The sequence below is a fragment of the Drosophila elegans genome, unplaced genomic scaffold, assembly GCF_018152505.1.
Source record: "Drosophila elegans isolate 14027-0461.03 unplaced genomic scaffold, ASM1815250v1 contig_133, whole genome shotgun sequence".
NCBI classification, from domain to species: domain Eukaryota; kingdom Metazoa; phylum Arthropoda; class Insecta; order Diptera; family Drosophilidae; genus Drosophila; species Drosophila elegans.
Genome location: NW_024545499.1, coordinates 1,491,014 through 1,508,167, shown reverse-complemented (window position 1 = coordinate 1,508,167; position 17,154 = coordinate 1,491,014). Strand labels below are relative to the sequence as shown.

The 17,154-nt window shown below is 42.2% G+C and overlaps 1 protein-coding gene across 1 annotated transcript; it reads left to right on the top strand.

Annotated features, from left to right (window-relative positions):
• Positions 1 to 2,513: 2,513 nt before the first annotated feature.
• Positions 2,514 to 4,717, top strand: LOC108147337 (odorant receptor 43a). The gene is made up of 6 exons (XM_017273765.1): positions 2,514 to 2,958; positions 3,688 to 3,958; positions 4,023 to 4,122; positions 4,258 to 4,359; positions 4,416 to 4,523; positions 4,613 to 4,717. Exons 1-6 carry the CDS (start codon positions 2,514 to 2,516, stop codon positions 4,715 to 4,717), a joined length of 1,131 nt encoding a protein of 376 aa, XP_017129254.1.
• Positions 4,718 to 17,154: the final 12,437 nt, after the last annotated feature.

The window sequence follows — 17,154 nt, the reverse complement described above, 5'->3', positions numbered from 1 at the left end:
ATTTGCCCTGTTTAGCATTTTAATTTACAATAAATTGTGCTTCGAAAATGGCTGCTGCCAAGGTAATCACCTAAAGAGTACACTTGGAGACTATTAATCCATATTTAAAAGTTCAATTGTTATTTAAACTTAAAGACAATAACTAACTTACACCGAAAATATTCAATAAGTTTATTATATATAATATCAGTAAATATTTTTCAATAATATAAACTAAAGGCTTATAAATTTCACATAATATCCTTTTTTGCAGTTCTTGGATTTGGTTCAGTGTGAAAGTGCACAAAAGGTTTGCCTGCCCAGTTGATTTATGTGCAACGCTGCGTATGAGCAACCAAATGGGGCAGCTGTAACTGACATTGCATATTTGTCCTCCCACTGCCGTTCCCCTCTCTCCCCCCGCGCCTAGTTACTCTGCCGAGCATGTTTGCACAAAATATTGCGCATACGCCGCCAGTGCCCAACCTTCTTTGCCGTTCGGCTTTGTCCTTTCGACTTTTTGCGGCATAACGCGCGGTTAAGTGGCCATAATGTGTGCCTTTATGGGCTTGGCATTGGCATTGGCATTGGACTCCTTTTTGGCTTGGTGGCTTGGTGGCTTCGTGGTCCTTGTCCTGCTCCCATTTTAATTCCTTTGCCGTATTTGCTGAGCCAGCATTGTTGCTGAATTATGTTATGCCAGTCGGTCGCTTGTTGATTTTTATATTGTTTTTTTTTGTGTCTGAACTGGACTTCCTGGACTTTCGGTTGTCCTCTCGACCGGTTGCCTGATAAGCGAACGGGCCAAAATATTTGGCTCTGGCATGTTTGCTCAGTTGTTTGCGGATAATCCGGTTTTATTGTTTAATAAGTCATGCCGGCTATCGCTCCAGACTGTCCAACCTGTCCGCCCTCCCGCGCAATTTTCCCAGAGTGTCTGACCGAATACGTTAGCGGCTCGTTGGCGTTTTGACTGCCTGTGCGTCGGAGCATGGAAGACCTTTTTTTGGTCGGGGATTTCTGGCATGGGCTCGGAGGAGCGTGGCGAAATCGATGGCCAAATTAAATGGGGATTTACATGTTGCCACAGCGAGAGCTTTAATTTAAAGAGAATGTTTGGATGACTCATTTCGTACTGGGACAAAATTGAAGCCCCTGGAATTTATTGTTGAGAAAAAGCATTGTACTTGGGGTTCTACTACAAACTATTTTATTTGAATCCAAAATTATTTGTCTTACTGGAATGGCTTTTTATTATGCAAAGTCCTTTGCACTGTTCGGTTTTTTTCGAATAACTGCAGTTGTAGGACTAAGGACTTAAAAAGAAAAGCTGCAAACTTTTCTTGAATATAGAAATTTACCTAAAACTCTTATTAGCTTGTGGGGCGACTTTAAGAAAATTTTTAACATTTTATAGAACATTTTCATTTACAAATGATAGGAAAAGGTTTAAATTAGGTAAATGGGTTGGGTTTTATTAATGAGTCCATGCTTCCTTACTGTTTAACAACTAGTAGTATAAGTATTTTTGAACAAAATTGCACAAAATGTCATACAGATTTGCAGATTTAAGAATAAGTTTTGAGTCCCACACGAAATGGACTCATATTTTACATATATTGTTAGAACTTTTTGAATACATTAAAAGAATTATGACAATTTATTAAATAGCTTCAAAGCTATTGAATACATACAATATAATAAAAGCGTGACAACATTGATATTAAAATTTATTGAAATGTCGGGTCCTAAAAATCTAGTAATAACGAATTCAAAACTCTGCCTCTGAATTTTTTTTGAATGTTTTAGAACTAATTTCATTTTGTTTCAAACTTATTGCTCAGAAAAGTTTTTAAATGTCAAAACTTTAAATTTGGTTATTGTATGTAAATATAAATAATAATAAACCTGGATAAATTGATAGTGACTATAATAGTCATTATGACATGCTGACATTTAAGTTGCATAATAGAACATGTGGTTTTCAATGATATAAAATATACGCTCCTGAGCTGGGATTTCAGCAAAAATTATGTTGACTAATTATAATGAATGTTGCTCTGGGGCCCGAAAACCAAAAATGGAAATTATAATAGTTCTTTTAACCTTGGAATATTAGATAATTCTGTTGGCGCCATAAAATGACATTTCAAATGCAAATCTCTTTGCCAGACCATCCCATCAGCCCAATCTTAAGTCCTATGGGAATGGCAGTCGCAATCGCACTTCAATTACATTACACTCATCATTAGCCAATTAGCTAAATTATAGGCTGCGCAACGGCAGTTGCCAAATGGCTTCAGTTCCCACTCCAATTACCCATTTCCCATTTACCATTTTCCATTTCCCATTTGCCACTTCCATTTCAATCCCATTCCCATTCCTAGATCCATTTATATGTCAATCGCTACCCCACAGATTGCCTTCCTCGGTGGCGACAATTGGTGCGAAATAAAAGACATTTGCTCAGCACTTTGCGGCACAGTCTGGAGTGGATCTGGAAGTGGAATCAGCTTAGTCAAAAATACGGAGAAATGGCAATCGAGGACATCGGCCTGGTGGGCATCAACGTGCGGATGTGGCGGCACTTGGCCGTGCTGTACCCCACTCCGGGCAGGAACTGGCGGAAGTTCGCCTTCGTCCTGCCCGTGACTGCCATGAACCTGATGCAGTTCGTCTTCCTGCTGCGCATGTGGGGCGACCTGCCCGCCTTCATCCTCAACATGTTCTTTTTCTCGGCCATCTTCAACGCCCTGATGCGCACCTGGTTGGTCATAGTCAAACGAGTCCAGTTCGAGGAGTTCCTGGACCAGCTGTCCACATTGTTCAACTCCATTCACGAGTCCACGGACGAGTGGGGGCGTGGCATTATGAGGACGGCGGAGCGCGAGGCCCGGCGCCTGGCCATCCTCAATTTGACCGCCTCCTTCCTGGACATCGTGGGCGCCCTACTCTCGCCGCTTTTCAGGGAGGAGCGAGGTTAGTACTTTATGAAAATGGAAGAACCACAGAAAAGACACCCGCTTGGAGATACTTTTTGTTTAATGTAATATATTTGTTATCTTAGAGTTTAATTTTTGTTTGATTTTCAGGCCTACAAAATTTTAAAGCCAAAACAAAGTTTTTGTTTGTTTGTGGATTAAGCTTAACGGGATTAGCTGAAAACTTACAAACGTTTTTTTTTTTTTAAGAGAATTATGTATCGTTATGTGTGTACAAGTGAAACTGATTAAAAGAGTTACTTTACGTTTTGTGTACCAATTACGATATAAGATATCATGATTTCATATCTTTTGAAAAATAATATTTAAAAGTTAATTATAAACACGGCGAGTGTTTGATAATTTTTTTAATATCGTTCCAAAGTTTTTTTTTTAGTTTACAAAATTAAAATTAAGTATGCTAAGTATACCTATACAACATTTAGCCCGACAAGTCTCAGGCCAACTGCTCCAACTCAAGAAGGTTTGAAACGCTTATTTTTAAATTTACCTATTAATGAAACAACGTATTTCAAATCTCATAAGTTCTTAAAAGTTAAAAAATTAAATCAAAAGTGCTTGCTTAGGCCCGTAAAATACATACATCACCCGAGACAATGGTGCATATGTTGTTTTGCTGTGAGGTATGCCTTAATCTCGTTCCCTCTAAACGTGGGACACTGTTCCCCCTGCTGTGCGTACTGACTCTCCAATCTTCTCCGCCCAGCTCATCCCTTCGGCGTGGCTCTGCCCGGAGTGAACATGACCCGCACGCCCGTGTACGAAGTGGTGTACTTGGCCCAGCTGCCCACGCCCCTGCTGCTGTCCATGATGTACATGCCGTTCGTCAGCCTCTTCGCCGGCCTGGCCATCTTCGGGAAGGCCATGCTCCAGATCCTGGTGCACATGCTGGGCCAGATAGGCGGGGCGGAGCAGGCGGAGCAGGTCCGCCTCCAAAGGCTGACCTCCTGCATTCGGTACCACACCCGGGTGCTGGGGTGAGCCGCAAAGTGAAGGGACTTGGGCAACGGGGGAACTTTAAGCCTCTCATTTCCATTTCAGCTATGTGAGGGAGCTGAACCAACTGGTAACCAACATTGTGGCGGCCGAAGCAATCATCTTTGGCTCGATAATCTGTTCGCTGCTCTTCTGTCTCAACATTGTGGGCTGCTGACTTTATCAGGGGTGTCACAGAAGTCAGATTCGAAAGGTTTTTATACTCGAAACTCACTTACCTTCTGTGGCACTTCTGAGTTTGGCTGCTCGATCTTTATATAACATTCTACTGATTTTCCAGATAACTTCGCCAACCCAAATAATCTCGATTGTGATGTATATCTTCACCATGCTCTATGTGCTCTTCACCTACTACAATCGCGCCAACGACTTGGCCATCGAGGTGAGCTCTTAAAAGTAATGAATACTTATTCTATCATTCTTGCGGACTTTCTGCAGAACAACCGAGTGGCGGAGGCCGTGTACAATGTGCCCTGGTACGAGGCGAGCATTCGGTTCCGCAAAACCCTCCTGATCTTCTTGATGCAAACACAAAACCCCTTGGAGGTGGGCGAATGGGAACGCATTTCATTTGCGAGTCCTTGATTCTAATCCTTTCCCATTTCGGGGGCGGTGCGCTCCATTTCATCTCGCAGATAAGAGTTGGCAACGTTTACCCCATGACTTTGGCCATGTTTCAGAGTCTGCTGAATGCGTCCTACTCCTACTTTACCATGTTGCGTGGCGTCACCAGCAAATGAGCTGAAAGACCGAAAAGAACGAAAAAACCGGCATCCATTCGGCATCCATTCGGCACCAAAGGATCCCCATCCCGTTCCCTATTCACTTGGCCGGCAATCCGAGTAATGCAAAAAGTTGTTGTTGGCTGTGGTCCTGGCTGGTTGTTTGGCATTTGCATATGCTTGTCGTTTGAAAGGATTTAATCGGACTGCTGGCACTGGCATGGAGTCGGTATACTAGATCCTGGCTCCTGAATCCTGGCATGCAAATAGTTTGCTGCACGAGGGGAGCAACGCTTTGAATTGGCTTCTTAGATTGTTACACAAAATAGATTGTAGATTACAGCCGAATGTTGTGCTTGAAATAAAGTCAAATGAATGCGGAGTAGAATTCTGCTCTGTTTGCGACTTCAGTTGGCTGGCAGTGCCTAAAAGTATGATTTACAGATATCAAAGGATTTGGATTTGTGTCGGAGTGTGGCTTTCAGTTTGCCTAAGAAAGATGTTCCACAGAGATATGAATAAATAAATATATGGTCTTCCAAGCAATTAGGACTCGTATTGATTGAGTTGGATTGGTTGAATTGATTTGAATGTGCTTCACCTTGTGCATTTTTCATTGCCCAATTTCCCTGCATACTTTCGGGCTGGGCCATCGAATTTGAATATTTGAGCAATCCGTCCTCCTGCGCTTTTAATTAAAACGCCCCAAAACTAGTTGTTGTCTGCTGCAATTTAATTAACATTAGTCATGTCCTTTATTATGCAAATAAACTGCTGCTGCCGCTGCCGGAAAGATCGCTTAATGTCGGCCCAGCAGCAACAACAACTTCATTTAAAATTCATTATAACTGACACCAACTAGTTAAACAATTGCCAGCGGCAACGGCAGCAGCATAAACATCAACGGCAATGGTAACAAAGGCTCCTGCTAAAACGGGAGCAAAACAACAAAACAACGATTGAGGACGCGCCCGGAAAATTGAAATGAGCGGCGGCAGGCGCACTTGAAGTACGCAAATAAACTTCAAAGAAGGACGACTGCACGCTGTGCTCGGCGCTGGGTGTCCTGGCGAGCGCATAAATAACAACGCAGGGCTGCTCCTATCGCCCGGCTCGAGTGGCGTATACTTAATTTTATTATGAGGTGTCAAGTGCGGACCAGTTGACTTGCCCGGCCGAACGCCTTTTGTGTTGTATTTTGTATTTTGTGTTCTGTGTTTTGCCCCGTTATTTATGTTGCCTGCTGCCCGCCATTTGGTGGCAGGTGAACTCCTACGCCCCTCACCGCCCCGCCCCGCCCCTCGACCAGCAAGAATGTGAACTTCCTCTAGGCTTCTACTTTTTCACGTCGCACTGAAAGAAAATACCACCAAGTTGCTCATGGTCTCCGTCTTTGCTCAAATCAAAATGTGTTGTAACTGAATTATTGTATTGTTAAGCATTTAACTTAAAGCAAGCCTATCCCATCCAAAGAAATAAAGATATATAAAATTGATTTCTTGACTAGCTTCAAAAGAAGGTTTATCCCACAATTCATTTGTCTGCCTGAAGAATTCGTAGATATTATGGGTCATTTATGAACACAGTTAAATCCTTCTAGCTTATAAGACTTGTTCATAGCAGTATTTTGCTAAACTTATACGTAATCGGAATAAGGATACCTAAGGAATACCCCTTTGGGTGTAAAAATGCTTATGAAAACTATATTGCATAAATGACAATAGTTTAATTATGTCATATAAAGAAGATAAGTTTTATATAATTTAATTACATACGCCCAAAAATATAAATTGTCATAAAAACTAAACTATTGTAAAATGAAATATAACTTATGTGGCTTAAAATAAGCTTCTTTGGTATACATTATTTAGTATTGAAATGACACTTATACTTTAATACTGTCTGAAGTTTACGTTCAAGACACACTTATTAAAACTATACTTTTCATTTATTTTTGGGTGTAGGCTTTGTGAAATACGCTAGTGTAAGCGAAACCTCCTACTTTAGCGCATTAAAAACATATTACCGCTCCTGATTGTTAAGCTTTTGCTTCAGTGTATGCTAACTGCAGTTTGCTTTGCTCCTGTTGCCAGCTGGTCCTTTGATTTTTACACAGGCAATATTCAAATGCCGCGGAAATGTAAATGCGCCGCTCCGAGTGAAGGAGGGACAGCCTGACAGTATCGGGTCCTGCGAGTCCTCATTGTCTGCTGCATAAAATTAACAAGTTTCGCTCTCGCTTTTGTAAAAAATAACAAAAACTGTTTCATTAGAGAACAGTTGTGGTCGCGGTCGCCACGCCCCCGCAACGCCCTCTTACCCACGGACACACCCTGTAAGGTTTCGCTGTTTTATAATTGAATTCATATGCATCAATGAAGGCAGCTCAGCAAACACAACACGAACGCAAGGGGAATGGGAAAGGCAAAGGGAAAGGCAAAGGGAAAGGGAAAGGGTGGCAAATTGGGGGGAGTAACCGCAACACGGCAAACAGCCAGGATCGAGGGTGGTGCGGCTTTTCCGGGCAGGGTGGCCCACATTTTCGGTGGCATTTTCAATTTTAAATGGATTTTCAATTGCGGTGGCAGCGTTTTGCATAAATTGCTATAATGAGTTTATTTCGCAGCCCGCCAAGTGGCCTCGTTGGCGTCTCTCCATGTCCATGTGTACTCTGGTTCCTGGTCCTGTGGCCCGTGCTCATTTGCGATTGTCAACTGACTGTCACGGGTGACACTCGTATTGACAGTTTGCTTTTGCTGTTTCGCTGTTAATTTTCAGTTTAATTGTGGCATTTGCTGACAGTTGATGCTGGAACTTTGTAGCCTGTTTTGCGGTTGATGCTGGGAATTTCATTCACGAGTCCGCAGTGGATTTGGATTGGGGGATCTGTGGTTCAGGCTTAACTTTAAGTGCCGGAAGTTAGTCGCCAGTGGATTGAGTGCCCTTAGTCCAACCAACCCCTTTGGTTGGCCCATCAAATATTCCATTCATTGTCTGTCGGGTCATTTGCGAAATCTCTCATAAGCAAAGCATTCATTTTCCAATTATTTATTGATGCCTCTGTGTCGTACTCCCCCACTACAACTGCACCTGCAATAAATCTCCAGAGCCCCTCCCCCTTCGTCCTTCGGTCCTCCGGTCCCATGGACAACCACATTGTCTAGCTTCCTGCAGGATGTTTGTCTGGCTGCTTCACTGGCTGCTGCTGGTTGCCGTCTGCCTGCTGGTGCCTGGAAAATATTTGCATTTTCACTTTTGATTTATTATTGCCATTGCCATGTGTAAATTGCCAAAGCAAAGGTGCAAACAACAAGGTGTACGGCAGGCGTCTTCCAGGCTTCACCGCAACTGTAGCCAGAGCAGCCAATGCAGCCAGAGCAGCCAGCGTTGACAGGGACACATTATGTTTGGCCAAATGAATGGTAATTGCGGCATTGAAACAAGTAATTGAAGTGCAAGCCAAACAGATTGCTCTGCCAGTGTCGACCACATCTCGATTGGTCTCGAGTTCGCCCAGAAAGAGGACATTACAGCTCTGCTAATTACGAGACAAATTAGAGGAGCTCTTTCCCTGGCTGCCGATGTCGTTGCCAATTACTTCCGCCTCTGTGCAATTTCCGCTTGCTCAGGTTGGAGCTCCTAAGCAGCTTTGCTGGAAAACGTCAAAACAGCGACAACTTTATATGGCCACAAAGGCAGCTGTAATGACGGCAAAAAGGGAAGCATAAGCAGATAATTACACAGGCGAGCAACTATCTCTGTGCATCTGCTGCTCCCCGCGGCCACAAAGTAGAAAATTACAAAAATAAAAAACCACAAGCGGAAAATTAAGAGCATAAGCCTGCGGTCCAAAGGACAAAATGGAAAACTCCATTTGTTTTGCGGCCCAACTTGGGCCGAACTTTAAGTTCGTCTTCGAGTGGCTGGCCGCCCTAGGCCTGCAACTTGATCGGGCCTTTGATTATCACTGCAAATGGGAAATTCCTGTTTGTCGAAATTCCAGCCAGCCAGCCAGCCAGCCAGCGAGACTGGGAAACTGCGGAGACATTTTCGGCATTTTTGACTGTCTGCCAGAGCCTGTAAGCGAAATGCAAACACGGAGCCAACAACCCAACCCCATCAGCCCCATAAACCCCGGCCGCTTGTGTCTGCCCTGCAGCCACATTTAAATATGCCGCCAAGTTTTACCTTCGCTTCGACGCCCCTCGATGCCACCCGCGATTCCACCCTCGTTATCATCATCACATGGCGGTGGCTGGCACTGATTTCATGCTTTATAACTTTCGATATCCGAATGGCAAACAGCGTTTAGCGCTTTGCCCTGCCACCTGAAAACTGGCGGCAAGTGTTGCTTCGCTACCTCAGGGGCCATCACGGCGTATGCGCAATGTTTACCTAGCATTTTTCTTCGTTTTTTTCCGCTTTCAGTGGTTGTTTTTTCAAGGGCTTAACATTATTCTTTGGACGAGCCCTCATGGCGTATGCATGATACATCAAATATTTAAGCGATATTTTAGCTATGCCGACAATGAGTCAAATCTGAGGGAATATCTGGGCTGCCTGCGATAATAAAGTTTAGAGATAAACGTTTTGGCAATCGAATTAAGCTGCTCAGCCCAAGAGATTTGATTTGAGCCAGCAAATAGATTTCCACATTTTGAATTGAATTTATCGTTTTGATTGGATTGTTTGCGGCGAGCTGAAGGAAGACATTTAAAGACCTGGTCAAATTCGGTTAGCTGGGACCACACGATATTGTTATTCTTGTCGTAATTAAAAACCCATGAAAGCAGGGACGGCGACCAAACAACTGGCCACAATCGCACGAGCAGCCACAGATGCACACTCCGGCAGACAGGAGGACACACAGATGGACAGACAGACAGACGGTCCGACAGAAGGATCCAGAGCGTTTGCATGTGTGTGCCAGAGTAAACACGAAGCGTATTGATGGCAAGGACTGCTCGCAGGCAAAAAGTTTCATATCAATTTTAAGCCAAAGTAATGAAAAAGTAACAACAACAGTCAAAGGAGACACGGAGCAGAAGGAGCAAAAAAAATTAAAACGAACGCCATAGACAAAGCATATTTGCACGCAGCGGGAAGGAGTCCGTCCTGCCGGCAACCCGATGATGAGCACGATGATTATATCGTTGACGACGCAGCTCACAAAGCAACGCTAACGCTTTATGACAGCTAGTGCCACAGTGGTGGGCCACAGGAGCACCGGAATCGGGGGAATCGGAGGAATCAGTATGAGCGTCCGTTTTCGGAGGCAACTTCTAAGGACGCTGTTTACATGCGCCGGAAAAGGACAAGCGGCGGACCATGTCTGCAATGGCGAAATTAAAAACCAATAAAAACGCGGCAAGAAATGAAATTAAAAATTATGTTTTCTCTCTTTTGAACAACAAACGGAAACAAACATTCCCAGCAAGCAGCAACAACCACCCAAAAAAAAGTTGTAAAAACACGAATAAAATTTCCGGCTTTAAAAAAACGCTGCACATAAAACTTTTACAATTAGGCAAAACGATGGCAGGCATAAAAGCTGCCGAAGCCTATGCACCACTTCGATAATTGAATATTTTAGCGGGCGGATCAGTTGCCGCCAGACGAGTTCCTAGTTCCAAGTGGCCGAAAAAAATAAAACGTAGCACACATCCGAGAGTCGCGGGGCATTAATTGCTGCAAAGTGTTGTTGAAACTTTTACGCCGACGCTTCGGCCGAGTCATTTATTTAATTTACTACCTGCTTTTGGGGGAGCTGACACCAGCCCCCCTCCGAGCCAAACTGCATTGCCATGAATAATTTAAGCAAATCGCTGGCTGTCTGACTGTCTGACTGTCCCCATGTCCCATCCCCCGAATCCCCGAATGCTCCTATCCAGGGGAACGGGTACTATGAAGTACTTCCGCAGCTCCATTTCGTTCCGGACTGTTGTGTCTGCGTGTACGTGTCGCTGGGCAGGATTAGGCGGCATTTGCATATTTTAATTATTTAGATTGTTGTGCTGAGCTACTTAGGCCGCAGAGGCAGTCGCCAGTCCCGACTTAATTAAAAGTTTCACTTTGCGGAATTCTTTTTGTCTTCTTTGTATCGCAAACGCTGGCGAAACACTCGTTATCGATAGTGGCAACATGTGTTAGTGATTTACACAAAATAAATGAGAGCTTGTATTTGTGTTTCTTTAACAAATTTAGGGAACTTTAAATTTTCAATCTGGAAACCATTTTTCAAATCACCTCAAGCTTGGCCAATAAACACATTGCAAGCCCCGCCGATCATAAATTCATAATGAATTATGGGGCTAACCCGGGCAGAACCGAGGCAAAAGCCACAGCCAAAGCGAAACAGATACGAATGCTGCAGTCGGACCGAGACCAAATAAAATCCCGCCAGTTAGGAAAAGGAAATATAACTATAATAAATACGCAACAAAGTAACAAACAGACCGCAGTTAGAGAGCTTGTCTGGTTTTCGGCAAGCAGCTTCCAAAAGAGTGGTTAGGGAGCTGCAAAAGTCTGCGGCATTAGTTTTATGATTATTTGTGGTATTTGTTGTGGGGACAGTGGCTACAACCCAGTAAAGGAAATCACCCCCACCACCCACACACATCATCGAGGCACATATGGGGTCCGAGTTTTAGTCCAGTGCAGCTTTAATTAGATTTGCACATTAGACAAAGTCCAAGTCAGTTTGGCTAATGATACGGGAGAAAATCAAATTGGCATGCCACACACGAAAGTACTACTACAGTGGGCTGAGAAAATATTCTCTTAGATCAAAATACGTTCTTGAATGCTGGTAGAGAATTATGAAAAAAATTTTGACTGCGACATAGCTTAAATTAGAAACATTTTAGTTCCTTCATTTCTTGGTTAATTAAATGTAAAGCAAAATAAAGCATTTAAAATCATTTATAAAGGTTAAGAAGGGATTAAACTATTCCATTTAAATTTGAAAGTCGGATGGATAAATTTTAAAAAGCAATCTTCTATTTTTCATAGCATACTTTTAGGCACAGTTAGAAGCAATTTTAAAAATACTGCCTACCCTAGCGAAAACTCTGACCATAACACCCACCCGGTCTCCCATCGAAATTCATGTGGCCAGTTCCATTATAAAACTAGATTATAATTATATTCTTTCACCATTAAGTCAAAGCCTACTAAATAATGTGATGTTTAGCATTAATGTTATGATAGTATACTTTGATACGTTTCGTAGTCATCTTTATTTACAATCTGCTCCATCAGCAACATTGGTAGCAGTAAACTTGACTACTGTTAAAAGATATATGTACACCCATAGAAAAACCCCATAGTTAATATAAACATTAAAATATTTTACTGTAACACTGTTTTTCAAAATATTAACTTAATCAAAATAAACTAAAAACTTGATAGCGTAATTATTAACATATTTATTTGGTTAGATTTGTAGACTAAAATTTTTATTTTTAATTTATAACTACTTTTTTGTATACTTTAAATAAAATTTAAATAACAATAACAATAAATAACAATAACACACCTTGATTTAAACTCAACGCCCCTCGCGGCTCAAAGTGAAAATATTTGGATTTGCCGTGATTTTGTTTCTGGGTGTAATTTTAAGGACCTGAATCGAAGCTAAATCATCGCTTGTACACCTATTCTGCTCACTAATTTATAATTTCGACCCATTGTGTTGGTTTTGAGCTGACTTTTCATGGCTGACTTGTTGGACTTGGTAACTGCAGAGGCTACGGTGCGATAAATACCAGACGGATACAGTTGCCGGAGATCAGGACCAGGACTTGTGTCCCGCCATCAATAATGCTTAATTTAATTCGAGCCGTGCGCACTTACTCCCACTTTCTCCCAATTTCGCCCGGCGACTTCCGCTATCTCTTTAAGTCGAGGGCAGCGAAAGCGACTGCGTCCGGCACATGATTATTATTAGTTATGATGATGTATCCTTTTTAATGGTTCCAAAATGGGGAGTGTGAACGTGACCGGAAGAGAGGGTGGTGGGTTCGTAAGCTTGGGCCTGGCGAATATTAATAATTGTTTCTTTTTTTTTTGCTGCTCGGTTTTCGGGGGTCTGCGGAACACGCTAAAAATTAATTAAACGTTCTAGGCGAAGGGCATTAAATATATATGTATGTATGTGCGATGGGTATATATTGTACACACATATTTTTTTCATTTCTGTTTTTGCTCGGCCATTTCGTGGTTATTTATGCGCCTGGTTCGACCAAACCCACGGAACACGGACGGACTACGGACGGACAACGCCGGACCGGATCCGGGCCTACACTTGATTCATTGTTTCTGCTGCCGCTGCTGTTCGAGCCGAGTGTGAGCAGCACGCACTCATATTGCCAATTTATATTTGTATTAATTAATGGGCCAGTAAACAATTGCTGAAAGCTGCGCCATTAGTCCCGTTCCAGTCGATAGTGGGAGGTTCGATGGAGGTTGGGATCCGGCCAAATGCGGAAAATGGCTGCAATAATAAGCTCCTGCACTGGCCACATAAATTACATATTTTTTTTCATTTCACTCTGCAGGAGTTAATAACATTTTCATAACTGAATTTTGCGAATGAGACGTGGAATGTTGGTGAAGTATTTTTCTATTGTGTCAGACACCATAAATTTCACTGTCAATTACATTTTAAACTAATCGAAGTGGAGTAGATTTCAGTCGTAACCGGATGCCATTAAATTTTAGTATGACTTCTACAATTCAGCTTAAAGTTTGCTTTTAATATCAATTCAACATGAGTTTGTTGAACAAGATTTAAATGACAATAGTTTATTTTTAGGTGAAAACTGGGACTATGTACATTATATATTTATTGTTACCTACTGAGCAGAGCCTGCGTTTTTGACCTCAGTATATTTATTTTTCAGATATTGACATAAAAATATCCTTTTTGAAAATTTATGCACTTTGTATTTTTCAGAAAAGATTTTAAATGCCGTAGCAGGAGCAGAATAAATCAGTAAATGTCAATTAAATTTAAAAAATAAAGCCATTTGTGATGCCTTTTATAGTCGGGGTATAGCATTAATTTTTGTATTAAATGTGGTCTTAACTTTTCCACTTTTAAAGTAATTTGTATTTAAACCTTAGAATTTTGTCATGGATGTGAATCTAACTTATTTAAAATTTATCTAAAGCGTTTTTAAAATTCCCCTCAGTCAAATCTTGTTTGTGGCCTGTTTTAACTTCTTCAAAATCTTCACTTAAACTCTTTTGATTCAATGCGAATAAAGTTTGGTGCAATTTCGCAATAAAAGCCGATCTGAGGGCGCTAAAAATACGTGAAACAATCGCATGAAAAGCGCAGTCGAATGCCAGAGGCAGATTGTGCCATACAGTCACGGCTCCAATAAAAGTCGCCGCACTTGACTCCCGGTTGTTTGTCCACCCGAACACCCACTGCCACCCACTGCCACCCACTGCCACCCACTTAGGAAAACAAGTACGGCAGCTGCACATTTACAATTCGATGGCGGAGTGTGTGGCCCCCAGTTTTCGGTCATGATAAAAATGAGCGTCGGAAATGCGAAATATAAATTCAGCCATATCTGATGTACAAGTGTACGACTGTGCTGTGTGTGTGTGGCAGGATAAACATAATGGCTGCACTGCATTTGCCGGAGCCTGTGGCAGTGGCAGGATGCCCGCCAGACAGGAGCAGACCAATCATCAGAAGTATGCCAGCGGCCGGAGGAAACGGCAGCGGAAATGACATGCAATAAAACACAAAGGCGCACGCATCGAGTGAAAGCTGGGAAAGCAGGACAGGCGGGGAAAGGCGGGGAAAGCAGGGAAAGCAGTGAAAGCTCGTCCTTTGTCTGTTGCCTGTCGCTGGATTATAGCGAAAAATGGCATCTAACAACAAAAATCTATCTTGCAAATGCATTTGCCCCGCCCTTTCCTCCGGAGCAGTCCGGAGAAACTTTGCGAAATTACAATTGCAAAAGTTGCGTGCCCCGAGAGTCCTGGCTATTCGCCTGGTGTCCAGCAGCAAGCAGCCAGCAGCCCAACCCCGATTTGAGGTATTTCCCGTACGTCTGTGCGTTAACGCCAAAGTCATTTGGCTTATCAATGCCAGACGCAGACAATTTCGGTCGCTTATCGCCGGTCGCATCGCTGTCCCGCAGCATGCAGCATGCAGGTGGAGATGGCGTCCCAGGATCCAGTATCCAGGATGCAGGAGGGTGGAGCGTTGAGCGTGGGGCGGGGAACCCCGGGATGGGCGTTATTAAGTGGCCATTAGCCGGGCCAGGCGACAAACTGGTCAAGGTGGGGGGCGTTTCCACAAATTACACAGCTGCCAATGATTTTGTCGACTATCAGTCGCACACAGAGAAAAGTTCACTTTATTGATGGCATCTAAATCTATGCAAGCTATCCTAGTGGTGAGTTTACATATATTAAGTAGACACATTTTATTATAAATCACTAAAGTTAAAGGTGGCTTTGCTTCGTTGAAAAATTCACTGTTATTACAGATAAAACACCATTATATATAAACAATGAAACACAAAGTAAATTAAACTTCGTGTAATGAAAAATACCTGGAAAAGTATCTGGTTATGGAAAGTTAGCGGCTGTAGTCAGTAAAATCCATATAAAATCGGTTTACAGGCGGATTTTCGAAGTTAATAGCTTGCTCGATTCGTAAATGTTCCATCTTCAAGATAAAGTGATTCAATTATTTTCGGTTTTCATGCGTGTAGTATTAAAGAACTATTTATGTTATCGGATCTCTAGTTTTAGCTTTTTATTCAAATTTTGTCCAGCTCTAGCATCTTTATAAGGAAATCTATCCCTTTAGCATGTAAGGGAAATTTGATGAACGTTATATTTGACCGAAACCGGTTAAGCAGAACTGGAGATTAAAAATGGCGTGAAAACGGGTGAAAAACGGGACACTTACACTTTTAAAAAAATGGTACCATAGAAAACATTTTTTATGCCATTTGCTAAATCAGGGAGTCCATCAAGGTTTGATCTCTGGAGGATTTCGTCGACTTAAATTGTATCCAGTGTAATAGATCAACTCTAAGTTTGTAGGATTAGCAAATATATAAACACAAATAAAAACAATGCTGATTTAGAATATATATTCCTTGCGATTTGAACCGTAAAAACTTGATTTTTCCTTTAACATACACTTTAATTTACCTGTTAGCTGTGTTTTTTAACCCTTTTACTTGCCGTGCATTAGCACTAGTGGAATGTATGCAAACACCGTTTAGCTGGCGACTGGGGCGTTGTTGATTCTAACAAAGTAAGCAGGAACAAGGGTTCCACTCGCCTCCGCGGTCCCTTCACCTCCGCCCGAGTCCCCCATCGAAGTGGCCAGCATTATTTGCTAATTACGCCCTGCAGCAGCGTTGCATGCATGTGATTGCTCTTACTTCGACTGCGCTACATGCTCCGGCCAGAGAACCTGGCTACCTATTCCACAGCTCCAGTCCCATCCCGAGGCCCGGTCTGCCATAACTTGCCATCAACTTATTAGCTGGCAGAATTCCGCAGGTCTGCCTTATTTTCGATTTTAATTTCCATGCTGCTGCCGTTGGTGGAGGGCCAGCATGCAAATGCTCGACATGCGCGTAATTTGTATTCATTATCTGATGCATAATTATACTGTAGATACGGTTATGCAAAGGGAGCCATCGAAGCCATCCACCAGGTCACCAAATAAAGTATTTTGCTACAGTACAAACTAATGCAGGAAATGACATTAAATTTAGAATGTTCAAAGGAGTTGTGGGTAACGATTTGAAATGGACGTTTTGTGGTCAAGGGAAATTATCGAGACTAACCGGTGGCCCGTTCAAAGCACCACCAATCAAAAGGCCTATGTTCTTGTCCCATGATTTGCATACATTGACTGCTGATGATAGAGGGAAACAGTTAAAGTCCAACAGTTGCAGCTTGTGAGGCCGGATGCCATAAATTTGGAATATCGAGGAATGAATTCGAGTCACAGATATTTACAAAATTACGAACTTAACATGGAATTTCGGTCTAGCTTAGTGCCCTCTGACCTTTATAGTATGCAAAACAAGATGCATTCCTAACTACATAATACTTTAAAAGATTGTAAACACTCAAAATTGTTGAAAGTTTTGTTTACTATTGACTCTGGGTGCTTAGAAATTATTATTGCCATAGATTACTGCCCCCCAAGTATGCAATATCTGTTCGCACCTGGAATTTTTAATTTGTGTTATACTTGCAATGGCAACTTAAGAAAAGTAATTGTTTAACCCTTCGGAGAAAAAACTAAAAATGTAAATAGTTTTTGGTTGAAAGTTGCATCCAATTATGAATGAAGGTTAAAAAGTTAAATTTATATAGTTAAACGTTGAACAAACTGGTTAATGCAAGCATATACACTTTGAGGGATAAAAAAGATATTAGAAAACCCTTTAAAGAAA

Excerpts from the sequence above, each read along its gene's own strand:
- LOC108147337 (XM_017273765.1), top strand. The coding sequence starts at position 2,514 with ATGGCAATCGAGGACATCGGCCTGGTGGGCATCAACGTGCGGATGTGG. Across the intron at positions 4,123-4,257 it reads TGCTCTTCTGTCTCAACATT|ATAACTTCGCCAACCCAAAT; the intron begins GTGGGCTGCTGA and ends CTGATTTTCCAG. Across the intron at positions 4,360-4,415 it reads CCAACGACTTGGCCATCGAG|AACAACCGAGTGGCGGAGGC; the intron begins GTGAGCTCTTAA and ends GACTTTCTGCAG.